At 47.0% G+C, this 13,487-nt stretch overlaps 1 protein-coding gene across 22 annotated transcripts in view; it reads left to right on the plus strand.

The window, feature by feature from the left end:
• LOC121588695 (TLD domain-containing protein 2) overlaps positions 1-13,487 on the plus strand; it is a 106,678-nt gene that overhangs the window by 50,967 nt on the left and 42,224 nt on the right. For 14 of the 22 annotated variants that reach the window (XM_041906943.1, XM_041906938.1, XM_041906947.1 and 11 more), the window contains one exon: positions 10,264-11,180. The exons of the other annotated variants lie outside the window; for them this stretch is intronic. In XM_041906943.1, the coding sequence (XP_041762877.1) occupies positions 10,291-11,180 (890 nt within the window). In that variant the 5' untranslated portion in view covers positions 10,264-10,290. The remainder of the gene's footprint in view (positions 1-10,263; positions 11,181-13,487) is intronic. 22 annotated transcript variants of the gene reach the window in all.

Raw genomic sequence — 13,487 nt, forward strand, 5'->3', positions numbered from 1 at the left:
GGATATTATAAACATAAAAATAAAACACAACCAGATTCTTGAGCAAAACGGCCCCCGCAGCACATTCCGTACGCGCTCCAACACCGCCGTCGGACTGCCGTTTACATGACTGTTCCCCTTCCTTTATCCCTTATCTCTATACTTGCACTAAGGCAGAGACTACGCATTGCAGTCAATGTCAGGAGCGACAATAATCACAGCGACCGCCACAGATTCTGACACCACTGGGAAACCAATAAACCACGACCTCAGAGTGGCGTGGCAGTAGGGGTTCGAATTCAAGTTGTTCAAGTTCAATTCAAGTTCAAGCGATGGGGAGGGGCATCAGGTTGCGGTTATTATTTTGCACTTCTCGTCATTCATCCGCACGCTGCAAGACCACCAACGATTAGCGGTTCTGCGGAAGGAACTGTGCGAGACGGGGTGACTTCAGGATGCGCCAAGGGAGTGGCTGGAAATGAACAAGGTTCAGGAATCTGCTGCTGAGATGTGATCGAATATATCAACTCCTAAATTGGTTAAATTTGAATTAAGATCACTCAAAATAAAGCACTGTAAATGTATATTGGCTTCTTGTGCGTTAATGCTCGAGGGCTTTTCATAGCAAGACTCGCAGAATCGTTGGAAGTAGTCGCACCCTTCGGGAGAACAGTTGAACTGTAGTGTTTCACAATATATGGACGGGACGATCGTAAACTCATTTGTTTTCATCCTCCTTACCAGATAGAACCGGCTACGACTGGTTGATAATGCAATCTCCTTTACACCTCAGGCTATTAGTAGCATTTATTAAAAGGCGAACAAATGATTCAGGCTTGCAATGTGTAAACACACAGAAAAAAACTGGTTCATGGTGGAAGCAATGTGCACAACATTTTGATTTATCATGAGATGGATGCTTTTATTAATGGTGCGCGAGTACTAAAATACTTTTGACTTCAAGAACAAATCTTTTAATAGTGAACTACGTCCAATGCAACTTTGTGATGTTCATTCCTGTTGCTGCATGTGTTGCTCGCTGCAATCGTGTGCATCTGTGCGCGGCAGCAAAGGCGTCACACCCCGTTGAGAACGGAATGCTGCTGCTGCTGCTGCTACTATTGACCACACACAGCTGGTGGTGCAGACGACGGAACCGATGCAATCCGATGCTGATAGCACTGGGTTGCACAAACTAACACCATCTAATGGGTGCTACCAATACCAAGCTGTACCGAGCGCAACGCCGAAGTACCGTGACTCGCGCTGCAGCATTATTTGCACACTGACAAGAGGTTGACCTTGGTCGGTTCTCGGTAGCACCATAATACCTTTGGTGTGGTTGCCTCTAGCAGTTACCAGTCAGAACACGGGCAACCACGCACGCATTCGCACATATAAGAACAAAATCAGACCGGAGACACAACGCACCGCACCGCGTTTGTTACTACTCGCGGCGAGGCGTTACACTTACGTGCAGCAAAACCGGTGTAAGACTGCACGACCGTGTGCTGCGGTGACATGGGACAGGTTGAACAAAAACAACCACAAATGGGTGAGCGGGATATGATGGGAAGGCACAACGGTCGGTTTATGTGTGGCGTTGTGGTGTGTGATCATACACTTTGCTCGAAGCGTAGAATGGGTGGGATATTTGCCGAGGGAGAAGCTAGCACCGTGAGAACATTATAGTGGGATGTATCTGAAAATGTAATATCTTTTAGATTTGTAAAATACTTTAAGTAACACTTCTAGACAGCCCATCGACGACCCTCCTTTGCAGAATAAATCAGAAGAGATGATTACCATTCCGTCGCTTGAACTTCCCGTTCGACACAAACAAGTGTCGGCAAGACGCAAAAGCGCACACACCTCCTCCGTACGTGTGCAGGGAAATAGCAAACAACTTTTGTTGATTCAACACCTTCAAGACACACACACCCTGGCGCACACACACTTGCCTGCCAACCGCGCAAACCCTTTTCGCGTTAGCGTTTGATTTCGCCTCAACAGAAACGTTTGAGCGGACTATGATGACAGCATTTTAAAAACGGTTTATACCTGTTCCGCGTTTTCGGTTCAACGATTCGGGGGCCCGTTTCGTTTCATATTAGCACCTCTCCCCGATGAGCGATGAGCTCATTCTGACTTTTTCTGGTTCCGCAGAACCGTGAAGAATTTGGCAAACGATCCCAAACGGAAACATCCCTTGGAACGTAACAATATTTCCTTTGGCTGGCTTTTAACTTTGTCCACATGGCGCACGTTCATCACTGCACTGATGTTTAGGGTAAGAATTTTTCATCACACACACATCGCAAGTGCAAGGCCGTTCATGGGGTGGCCCCCGCACGCGTTCGCTCCCACGTGGCGCTGTCCTCGATTAAGGCGACGTCCGCCTGTGTGTTTGTGGAGAAGGCGGCAATTAAAGTTTTTAAACGTGCCGCGTGGCAAATATAGACTCCTAACCTCTACCGTTGTAGAATTAATTATTGGAGAGCATTAGTTTCTTTTCGCCCTAACTGAGACGTTTGTAATCTGTTCTGATTGTGGCGTTTTTAAAGGCATTTAATTTATTATTCTTTGCTGGTCAAACGCTTAAAGGTAACGCTTTTATTCACATTGCCGTTGCTCTGCTACGAATCGAGCGACCTCCAAAGTTCGCGCGTGATCTCACCTTGAGCTTGCCCCCTCCCCCAAAAAAAGGCCACATGTGGAAGCTATTTGTTTTATTTGCTCTCTCAAAATGAAATGAGACCCAAAAAAAAATGGCAGCGCGACCCTAACCCAAAGTGTGTTAGATGAAGAGTGGCAGGAATCGAGAACAAATGTCAGTTTCTTGGCTAATGGTTATGGTTACCATGGTGCAGATTTGGTCGACCAGCACACTGTTGTTGGTGGTATTGCTGCTTGTGCTGCTGCTGCTGCTGCTGCTGTATGAAGCAAATTGAAGGCTGTCAACGTCGTCGGCTGTCTAATCGAAATGGACGGAAAGGGAATATTTTTGCAACCATTTTTGCTCGCTCTTCTACCACCCGCTGTGTGTTGTTTCTGTTGCTTCGTTTTGTTTTTTTTTGCTCTCCCAAAATGTTGACCTTTTTGCCGCTCGGTGTTCATTACCAAGCGGAAGATATTTGTATCAAATCGGAAGATGAAGTATGCGCCCGTAGTACCGTTTTGTGGATGGATTTTATAGCGCATTAAAATTTTGAATCCCAACAATCTCAAAAGAACAATCCGTTCGAAGTGGCAAACCACACTTTCCGAAACATATCCCGTCCACGTGCTGTGGGGACGGGTTTATTGGAAAAGGTATAAAACTGGCTGTAATTAAAACCGATATCTCAACCGATTTTAAATTGCACAGCACGTTTACGCAGACCGTGAATGATCAGAACGTTGGCCGGAACGATTTGCAAAACAGCATTAGGAGAAAGGAGAACGCGCTTGCATGTGCCGGCGAACAGTTAAACAAAGTTTTATTGCTCATAAAATGTGTGGGCTGCTGCCGGTACGACACTTGAGGCCAAAACACTGCCGCCTGTTCCCCATCCATCATCATCCGGCACAAAAGCAGCACAGTGTGGGCCGCCGTCCCTGCGCAAAGGGACGACGCAAAAATACTCCCACCGAAAGGCGAGCGTTTCGGTAGCGTGAAAGCACCACAACAACAACCCCGAAACAACATGCACTCTTCTCCGATGCACATCACGACACTTACTTTCACGTTCCCTTCGCGTTTCACCCGCCTAAAAATACGCTGGCCCCTCTACATGCGCACCTGCGATGCGATGGTGTGAATGCACCTTTAGATGCAACGTGCAACCGCCGGCACCCCTTGCGGGGTGCAGGCCCGTAGCCATTTCTGGCCGGTGGCCAAACACGCTGCCCGGTTAAATGCACCCGGTTGTCGATTGCATATGCACACACACACACACACACATACACGTTGCGCACGGGAATAGTGGACGTGGTGTGATGAAATCGTGTGCCCGAAAACACAACTGTGACGAGACGGGTTTTCGTGGGGGAGACGGAATGAAAAATGCAAAAAAAAGCGAAAACAAATTGCGAGGGGGCAGTAAGGAAAGTGACAACTTTTCCTCTAAATTTCCTCCTTACTCGTGGTGCCTGCGGTTGTTGGGGTGATCGATGGATTGACGATGGAAAGCGAAAGTATCTTCGATAAATGTGTGGCTTTGCTAATGCCAACGGGCATTTGAGGCTCAACAAAACGGACCCTCGGTGATTTTTAAGGAAGGAAAAAATGGTTAATTTGCACACTATCATTTTATGTTTGTGTTTTACAGGATTTTGCAGGGGTTCTCATAGTTGTTGAGCCAAAGAAAGAAAAAAAAAGCCTCCTTGATGGATAAATCGAATAGAAATTTCCAAAGAGCCTGTACAAAAGGATGCCATCTAGTCCAATTCCCATTATTTAAAGTTCACTTCCCCTTAGAGTCAAAGAAGTTTTGGACAACTATGAGAACCCCTTAGAATCCCTGTAACTAACAATATTCCTCCAATTTTTATGGAGATATATGTTGACCAATTTCAAGCCAAGCATAATAATCAGGTCATATTGATAAACAATCTGAAATCCGGATTGCCTCATGCACATTACGGCACAGCAGAGCTCTATCCACTTGACCTGTCAAATTAAACCGGCTTACTACCCAATGCCCCCGGACCGCACCAATTTGTCCTCGTTCTTTTCCCCAGTACTTAGCCCTATCTTTACTGCTCCGAAAATTACTGCTTCCAAGCGCGGCTGCTGCAGTCAAACGAGACGACAAAATAAAAACAACAACCATTCAGGGCAGGTTCGGATAAATCGCTCAACTATTTGTTTTTTATCATTTTATTTCCCGCCTGTGCCATCGGTCCCTCAGGTGCTGCACCTAAGCAGCAACACACACACACACACACACACGTTCTCGCGCGCTTGATTAAGATATCGAACTGTACCAGCCCGGGCCACGCCAGCAGCAACCCGCCAAAGCACCGTGAGCGCTTTTCGTCCGACCGTTCCGTCGGTCCTCGTTTGGCTCGGACCGGTTGCAAAATCCTTGGAAGGGTTATGACCGAAGGTTACGACGAAAGTGGAACGGAAATGAAGGGCCGCGCTGGTGCCGCGCTCACCGGGACACCACAAAACACCTCCAACGGAATCTCACCGATCGGGTTTTTCGGTTCACATGCTGCTGCTGCTCCTACTGCTATTACCGTGTGTCTGCAATGTGTCTCGATGTCACGAGACGCACGCACACCCAACGGGTCTGTCGTTTTGATGGCTCGCGGGCAGTGTAATTTTAGTATTTTTTTGTTTTATTTCCATTTCCATTTACCGAACGGTATTACGGGCGAAAAGTGTCGTGTCCCATTACGCCCCACCTTATTTGTTTGTGTGTATTCTAAACCGGGCAATTTTTCCTCCATCAACTAAGGAGGAGGAATGAGAAGGGCATTGGAAGTAGTTTCAATCATTTTCACAGTGAAACAATGTTGTTGTATTTAAATCTGTAAATTCCAGTTCTGATGCAATGCCTCACACATCGTGATTCTTCAATGAGAACCTGAAAAATTCTGGTCTGTTTCCAACTTTTAAGGAAGCCATGAAAATCTCCCCTCCGAAGTCCTTATATTGTATTCAAACATTGCATAATTTCAACTTTCTTATTTGTACGGTTGTCTGAAATCTCATTAAATGGGCTCCTGCGCGACTAACCAGTTTGACCTCAATTGCTCAAAGCCCATCCAGTCCATTTGTAATAAAATTATCTGAATAGGACAACATTACGCTGTAATAGCTTTGCGCGATTGCTTTCCCGCATGCCACCCGTTAAACGTCATCGAACAAATGGATCGCGTTCGCAGCTTTTGTCCCTTTTGTTGGTCGGGTGACTTAATGTTGGGCCATATTTCATTCCCCGAAGCATCGATCCATTAGCCTTCGACCGACTGGCAAACCGCGACACTGACAAAATAGCGTGTGTGTGTGCTATGTCCTAATGCCGGACACACAAACACGATCGAGCGTCCGTCCCAGTGCGTCTGAGTGATGAGCCGTTGTACGGGCAGAGGTCTTTGTGTTTCTTCCGTTTTGTAGTGGTCCCAGCTATGTTACGCTCCTCTCCTTAACACTTAACACGGTAACCCAAGCCCATCCCGTTTTGCTGACCAATCGATGCACCACCATCCGAGCGGCACTGGCTGGCGCACACTGAGCGGCACAATGTGCAATGATGCAACGGCGGCGACGAAGCGGTGGTGGTAACCCCACTCATACACACACACATATCATCGACACCGTTTCGTGGGCTCTGGGACGCGGCCGGCGGAGGTCGCAGGCACGGGCTAAGATTAATCAGTACTTACACAATTTTCAGCTGCATTTCGTAATTTTCATATTTTCTTTCTGCACGCTGGCATAATGGTGCGAGCGAGCGGGCGGCACATTGCGTTTCGGGAGTTTGGCGTGCGTTAGGTTTTCTTCCTCTTTGCGATTCGATTGGAAAAACAAACACGCGTTGGAAAACGGTTGGACTTGTGTGTGTGGGCTCGTTCCACCGGCAGAGCTCGTTCGTCAGAGTGTGTTGTCGGTTTACCAGACTAAATCGATTTTTATAATCATGTTACAGTGCAAGCGTTGCGTCTACTTTAAACAGATTTCGTTCTTCTTTCGCCATCTTTTCACAACACACTGACGAGGGCACTGGGTGCACAGAACTCACGACTGTCGTTCACACATCGAAACGGATGTGCGCGTCCGTTTCGTTCGGCATTGCATTCCAGCTACGGGTGCAACGATTCGATGCACATATGGAACGCATAAAATGCAGCGCATTGAGCAACAGCGGTGGCGGGAGACAGTGCTTTGATGGTTGCTGCAAGCAAGGCGAAATCTATTTGCTTAACTTTTATTTGTAACATGGTTCAATAATATTGCAACAACATTACTTGTTTGGTAAATCAATTAGAAGCAATAGAATAAAACCAGCTGCACCACAAAACGATGGATGATTCAAAGCTACCATGTTTACATTGTACGCTCTTACCCCCAGGAAAAGCATGAATGGTTTTTTATTGATGAATGAACGAAAGATTAATGTTGCCAAGAACCGTGGCCGTGACAAATTTCTCACCTAGCAGCTCGGAATGTGCTGTTGCACATAAAAAAGGCAATAAACTGGCTAAATCGATTACGCTTACAGGCGTCGTAAAACGTTTGTCTTATGTCTTGATGCGATTTCTGCATTCAAAAACAAATGGAATAAAAAAAATCCTCTTTCCCAAGCCAAGCTATAAAGTGACGCTAACAAGATTATTGATACGATATGCATTTATGAGCTGGATATTCGATGAAATCGTTTGCATTTGTCGGTCGTTAAATTTGCACCGAAACACACTTACCGGAGTGGAGTAGAGAAACACGACAGAAGCATAGCAAACATCAAGCAGAAATGATGAACTATTTTTAAAATCCTTAATTACTTTATTGTTTGATGAAGAATAATCAATCATTGTACTTTTGTTCATTTGTCATTTTTCTGAAAAACAAATGAAAGTTCAAATAATCTTTAATGGCAGTTTTATCAACCGGGCACCTCTTTTATAGCTCGATAGGTTACTAAATGGGAAACTAATCATTATACTCTCAACATGAATCGCTATTTCACGCATTATTTGTTGCGGGATGATGATGATTAGGGGGTTTCTCATGCTTTCGATTCAGCACTAATGCAGTGTTGCATTTTCCATATTACACATCACTGACGAGGCTCTCAATCGATGAGGGTGACGCGCCATCGCGAAGCGAATTGAATTTAAATCGTTAACTCGTTTCCCCATTCGAACCAAACCGTAGCTGTATAGGTCGATCGGCCTTCTTTTTTTTCTTCACAATTTATATCTAAACTACATTCATTTCCATAACTGATCGCTTCGTCGATCGATCAAGGAAGTGTGGTGCACCACCACGTGGCACAATTAGCGTCGACAACACTAAAGAGAGTGGCAATTGTTTCTCCATCAGAACCAGCACCACCACGCCGCTCCCGGCCTGTAAGCGATCGTCCTGCGTAGTTCTAATAATAATTTTGCTCAATTGTCGCGCTTAATTATTGCTGATGAGGAAATAGTCGTTTGGTAGAACTTTTGCTCCGCTGACGTCGTAGCTTACGGCGGTATGCAATGCCGAACAATTACCTCCGGAAATGGTTCATTTTAGTGTGCACTAAAGGCACGATCGCACGCACGATATTGCTGCTCAAGTGTACGGGGTTTTATCAATTTTATACGAAACAAATCTATTGATTTTGGTTGTTGTGTGGCTTTGGATGATTAATTTAATTTGTGCACAATTAAATTAGGCTTTTCGTGTATGTATTGTTTTAAATTGATTGGTCGTATTTTTTTTTTAGTTTAACCATTGGCTGAGTTGGATGCGCTACTTTGGACGATTCACACACAAACGCACAATCAAATAGAACTGAAACGTTACGCCTCCTCCATTCCTTGTTCGCCCTTGCCGCCCTCCTCAACGTCAGTGAAACCAATGATGGTATTCCATTCGGCGTGTTTTGATTTGATTTCGATCGATTTCCAACATTTTATTGTTACTGTCCATTTCCTTCACCGCCCCCCCCCCCCCCCCTGGTCCTAGCTTTTCGAAACGACCGGCCTCAGAGGCACTCGAGCGTCAAAAAACAGCGCCACAGCCCAGAGCTTCATAACAATGTTTGCTACAAGAATCAAGCGCGGCCGGGTTAATCCCCCAGACAAAGTGGCTGGCCGCATGCGATGCATTTGGGCTGGGCATGAGAAAGAGAGAGAGAGAGAGAGAGAGAGAGAGAGAGAGAGAGAAGGAGAGCGAGAGGGTATGCGATGTTGGCATGCGGCAAACAAACTGCGCACCAAGAGGGAAAAAATTCGTGGTTTCCAATTACACGTGCCAGTAGTACCACAACCCAGATGCCCCGAAATTGGCCTGAGAGTCGCGTGTGTGCGCTGGTCGTTTTTTTTCTTCTTCTTCCTCTTTGCTTTTTCTATCAGCCGATGTGCCTGCCAAACACTTGTTGCCTTCGAACGACGGTGGCGGTGTCCACATTTCGGGCCGGTTCGATGGAATTGAACTAAATATTTACCGACTGGTTTTTGGTGTTGCGCGGGACCTGCGACAAGTAATACGCCGATAACCCCTCCGCATGGCAGTGAACCGGTGGATTGGAGGTTGTGTTTACAAATCGATGAAAAAATAATGATCGAAAATGTAACTCCATGACGCTGCAATGGGAAACCGTAACGTAAAGGCAACATTGTTGCCTCAGTGGAACGTTGAACGAACCTTACCGGGTAAATGAGGCTAATGAAAAGTAGTCAGCACGGAAAAATCTAACAAGGAATGATTTATTCCCCAGCTTCGCTATCGATGCTCGGTTGCATAAAGGCTGCAGCCAAGCCCGTCACGTGTGAAACCAAAAGGTTCATTTCCTTGGAGCGCTGTAGTACACCGCAATATCCATTAAGGAATGATTAAAACTGTCGAGCGGCAGCCACACTACAAGCAGGCGAGAGGCTGCTGGAGGAAGACTCACGTGGAAAACCGCAAACACAGTATCACCCTACCGGTAATGTTCGATATTCACTATCACGACACATTGTGGGCTCTGTGCATTGATGAGCAAGAAAACTGTGTGATATTTGTGAAACTAGTATGCCTTTATCACATCCACGTGTAGGGAATCTGAAAAGAAACATTCAAGTTTCCGTGGTACTAGAGCAACTCTTTTCATGAAGTGATGGGCGCCCTCAGGGTTGGTTTTGGGGGGCTCTCAACTTTAAAATACGAATCCACTCATACACTAGGCTCCTGCGACCTTGGTCGTGAAGTAGCTTCACCACCATTCACAACGTCCGGCACTCGGCACCGCCGGTCAGCACTTATCAGTAATACAAGCGAAACGTGACTACTCAAGAGTGTCCGTTCGTGTGGCTTTAATAGCCGTTACAAACCATAATCTCACACTACGCTGCTCACGCCAGCAATGTCCCGTCGCTCACGAGATACTGCCTTGGCAGCCAAGGGCCAAGGTTCGGATAGCAGAGAGAATAGGCTTTCAGGAAACGCACAAACAGTACAATCGTTTGCAAACGGCATCTTATCGATGGCTCTTTGATGGACTTTGGAAGTAACTGCAGCTCATCGTTCCGGTTCGTTCGGTTTGTTTTTTCTTCTTTTTTTCTTCCCTTTCCTGGTTCCGCACTCCGCTCGACTGCTGGCAGCATAACACCACCATCACCACCACAACCATGACCAGCATATTAACCGCGCCGGGCAAGTACCGCTCGCGGAAGGACTACAGCACAGGTTCGATCCCAACGCTAGTATCACTGGACGAAGAATCTAGTCTCTCGACAACGACGACGACCTCGGTCTGCAGCGATACCGTGCTGCTGCAGAGCCTACGTACAGCTGGCAATAGCAGCAACAATACGGCAGCCAGCAGCACCGCCAACGGCAACAGTAGCCGAAGCAGCAGCAGCAGCAGCAGTAGTAGTAATATGAACATCAAGAACGGACTCGCCACAAAGCCGCCGAGGCGCAGCTCGCTCGGGCTGGCCCTCCTCGGAGGCGGAGGTTCGCGCAACTCCTCTAGTAACGCCACAGAGAAAAGCAACAAACGGCGCAGCTCGATCGCTGTCGTCTTCCTCGGTGGTGGGCGCAAGGACTCGAAAGCGTCCTCCAGCAGCTCACCGTCGGCAGGCAACGGACATCATCATCACAACGGGCATTCGATCAGCACGATCCCGGAGAAGTACAGCAAGACGGGCGAATCGGACATTGAGAACGACTCACCCAACACGGACACGTTCGTGATGTTGGGCGATACGGAGGGAACGAACGGTGGAGCACTCGAGCAGCAAGACTCGTTTGGCAGTGCGACGAGCGGCCCGCCAGGATACGACAAGAAGCGTCGGCGGTCCTCGTCCTGGCAGACGAAGCTGGAGCGCCGACGTCGCAAGGGCATGATGGCGTCCATCGACGGTGGTGACACGCTGCAGCAAGATTCGGCCAGCTTTAGCAGCTTCGGTTCGGCGCACGGTCTCGACTCGTCACCGTACGGGCCGGGTGGCAAATATGGGCGCGAAAAGCGCCACTCCTGGTGGAACATCTTCGTGCCGGATAATCTCAAGCAAAGGTGACTACTACGTGCGGGTTCGCTCTACCAGGAAGGTTGTGTTCTCGCGTCGCGGGTTCAACGTACCGTGCTGGTGGACTTACTCCATCAATAATATCACGATCCATGTCCGATGGATTGTGTACGGTGTCCGGCCGTGAGAGTACCTTTACACTCGTGACAATAGCAGTTGCCAAGTGCAACTCGGCAAAAACCCACTCCATGGTCAATGCACCTTAGGTGATGATGTTGAAACTCCGCGTAAATGGTTTATTCACGATCTCTTTGCAATTTATCATTATGAGTTTTACATTGAAACGGATACCTTCCTGTATCAACGCTTAACCTTTAACCTGACAAACACTAGCTGGAAATCATTTGTCAAAGTTTCGCCGCACAACAGAGCACACCAAACTCAATGCTCTGCTTCGACGACGGCGCTCTCTTAGTCTAGTCTCGGAAACACAACACTGCTGTTTATCAATACATCCAGACCTGGAGATAGCATAGCTAGGTGTTATCAGTGTGATAGTATCTTGTCAGTGTGTGTTTGAAGCGATGGCTTCGGGCATCTTACACCCTCCCAACGCGACGAAACTTTTACTGAAACCAGCAAGTTAGCGGCACATGTTGTCGCTTTAGCTTGCACTTGTAAATCTGACCGTGACCTACTTCCCTATTGCATAAACTGCATGCGTTGCAGTACGTTGCTGTCTTGCTCTATCCGGTCGGTGACTTTGACGACTATAGTTTCCAGTTGAATGAAAAGTCGTTGGATTGAAAACTAGCATGAAAACTAGGAACATTCCGCAAAGGAAACAATCAGAAATCAGTTTCAATTTCCCGCCTTATCGATCTTTTGTTGATTTACCGATTATCCCGTGTACCTAACTTAACTTTCTGCTCACCAGTTTTATTTGCCCTGTTAAACAAACAGTAGGCAGTAATCGTCACGTACCCCAGACCCACGGTATTATTGTTGGTAGAGGCGGCGAAGCTCCCACCAAAGCAGCACCGATTGATTGATCTCAATTGAGACCTATCTCCGTGGGAAGGCTGCTGCTGTTCTTGTGGCTGCGAGCGATGCTCGCTTTAGAAAACCGAGACCGAGACGGTTCCATTTGTTTGCTTCCATTTTCCGCACAGTCAGTGTCAGGTTGAAGGCTAACCCTCATTCCCAACGCATCTGGACATGGCTACGTGACTGATGACAGGCAGCTCGTCCCGTGCATGACATCACTTCATTGTCGAAGTCTGACAGTAACCGCGCGACTGCTGATGCTGCTGCTGGTTTGGTACAGAAATAGTTTGTGTTTGCATATCCAATGCCAGAATCGTACGGGAATCGTTTGAACCGTTTCTTCTAGCTTCCATCGTTTATTTATTCGTTTTACTCTATTTCTGAACAAATAGAACAGAATGGAGCTGCTGCTGTACAGCAAAGAAAAAGATGAGCACTTGAAAACTAATGCTCTTGTGGCTAGTGGCCAGCAACTCACACCGCCTGATTGCTGTCCATCGTAAAGCGTCGCATTTATCGGCCGTGTGCCGATGAGGCAACAAATGCCATAAACCCCACCCACCCTCCCTTCCACTGGTGGTCGATATCCCGCTTTCGCAGGCACGACATTTTGATTTTGACATAAAGCGCAGGGATAAATCGATTGGCTTTTAGAATACAATTCATCTTCAACCCATTACGCGCACGAGAATCGAGCGGAAGCAGCAGACGGTCGGGCTTCGAGTAAACAGTGCCTTTGCACGGCACGTTTGTCGTTGGCTTGCGGCGGAGGTGCGGGACAGGATGATAATGTCACCCAAGTGCTTGACGGCGCGTACTTCAGATTATGGGTTGCACTTATACCGTCACCGAACACTTCTTCCATTCGTGCGTTAGAAGTGCACGAAGAGTGATGGAGAATGAATTTTGAATCGATCGTTTCAATCGATTCTCTTGGCGTTACCGATGCTGCCTATTGATGCTTTCATATGCTGACATTTTATTTCAGCAGAGCGAAGATAAGAGCGAATTGAAGGATGATGTTCTTCTGATTGCCCAGTTATTGTAACCATATAAACGACCGTCTGGGTGCTTCCAATGTACTGTGCGAACCCTTAAAATGTTTGTTAATAATGGTGAGATGATGCAATATCTTAGCAACAAGCAACGAATATGATCCGCTTAACAGAGAGATCGATAGGGCCTTGAGATTAATTTTACCACAAACACTTGCGAACATTTGTGCTTACAGGGTTTTCCATTCCAATTAACAACTGTCCACAGTCAACTAGCAATCCTCGATTTGAAAAACACGATTGTCTACCACT

This window comes from Anopheles merus, chromosome 2R, assembly GCF_017562075.2.
Source record: "Anopheles merus strain MAF chromosome 2R, AmerM5.1, whole genome shotgun sequence".
Lineage (NCBI taxonomy): Eukaryota > Metazoa > Arthropoda > Insecta > Diptera > Culicidae > Anopheles > Anopheles merus.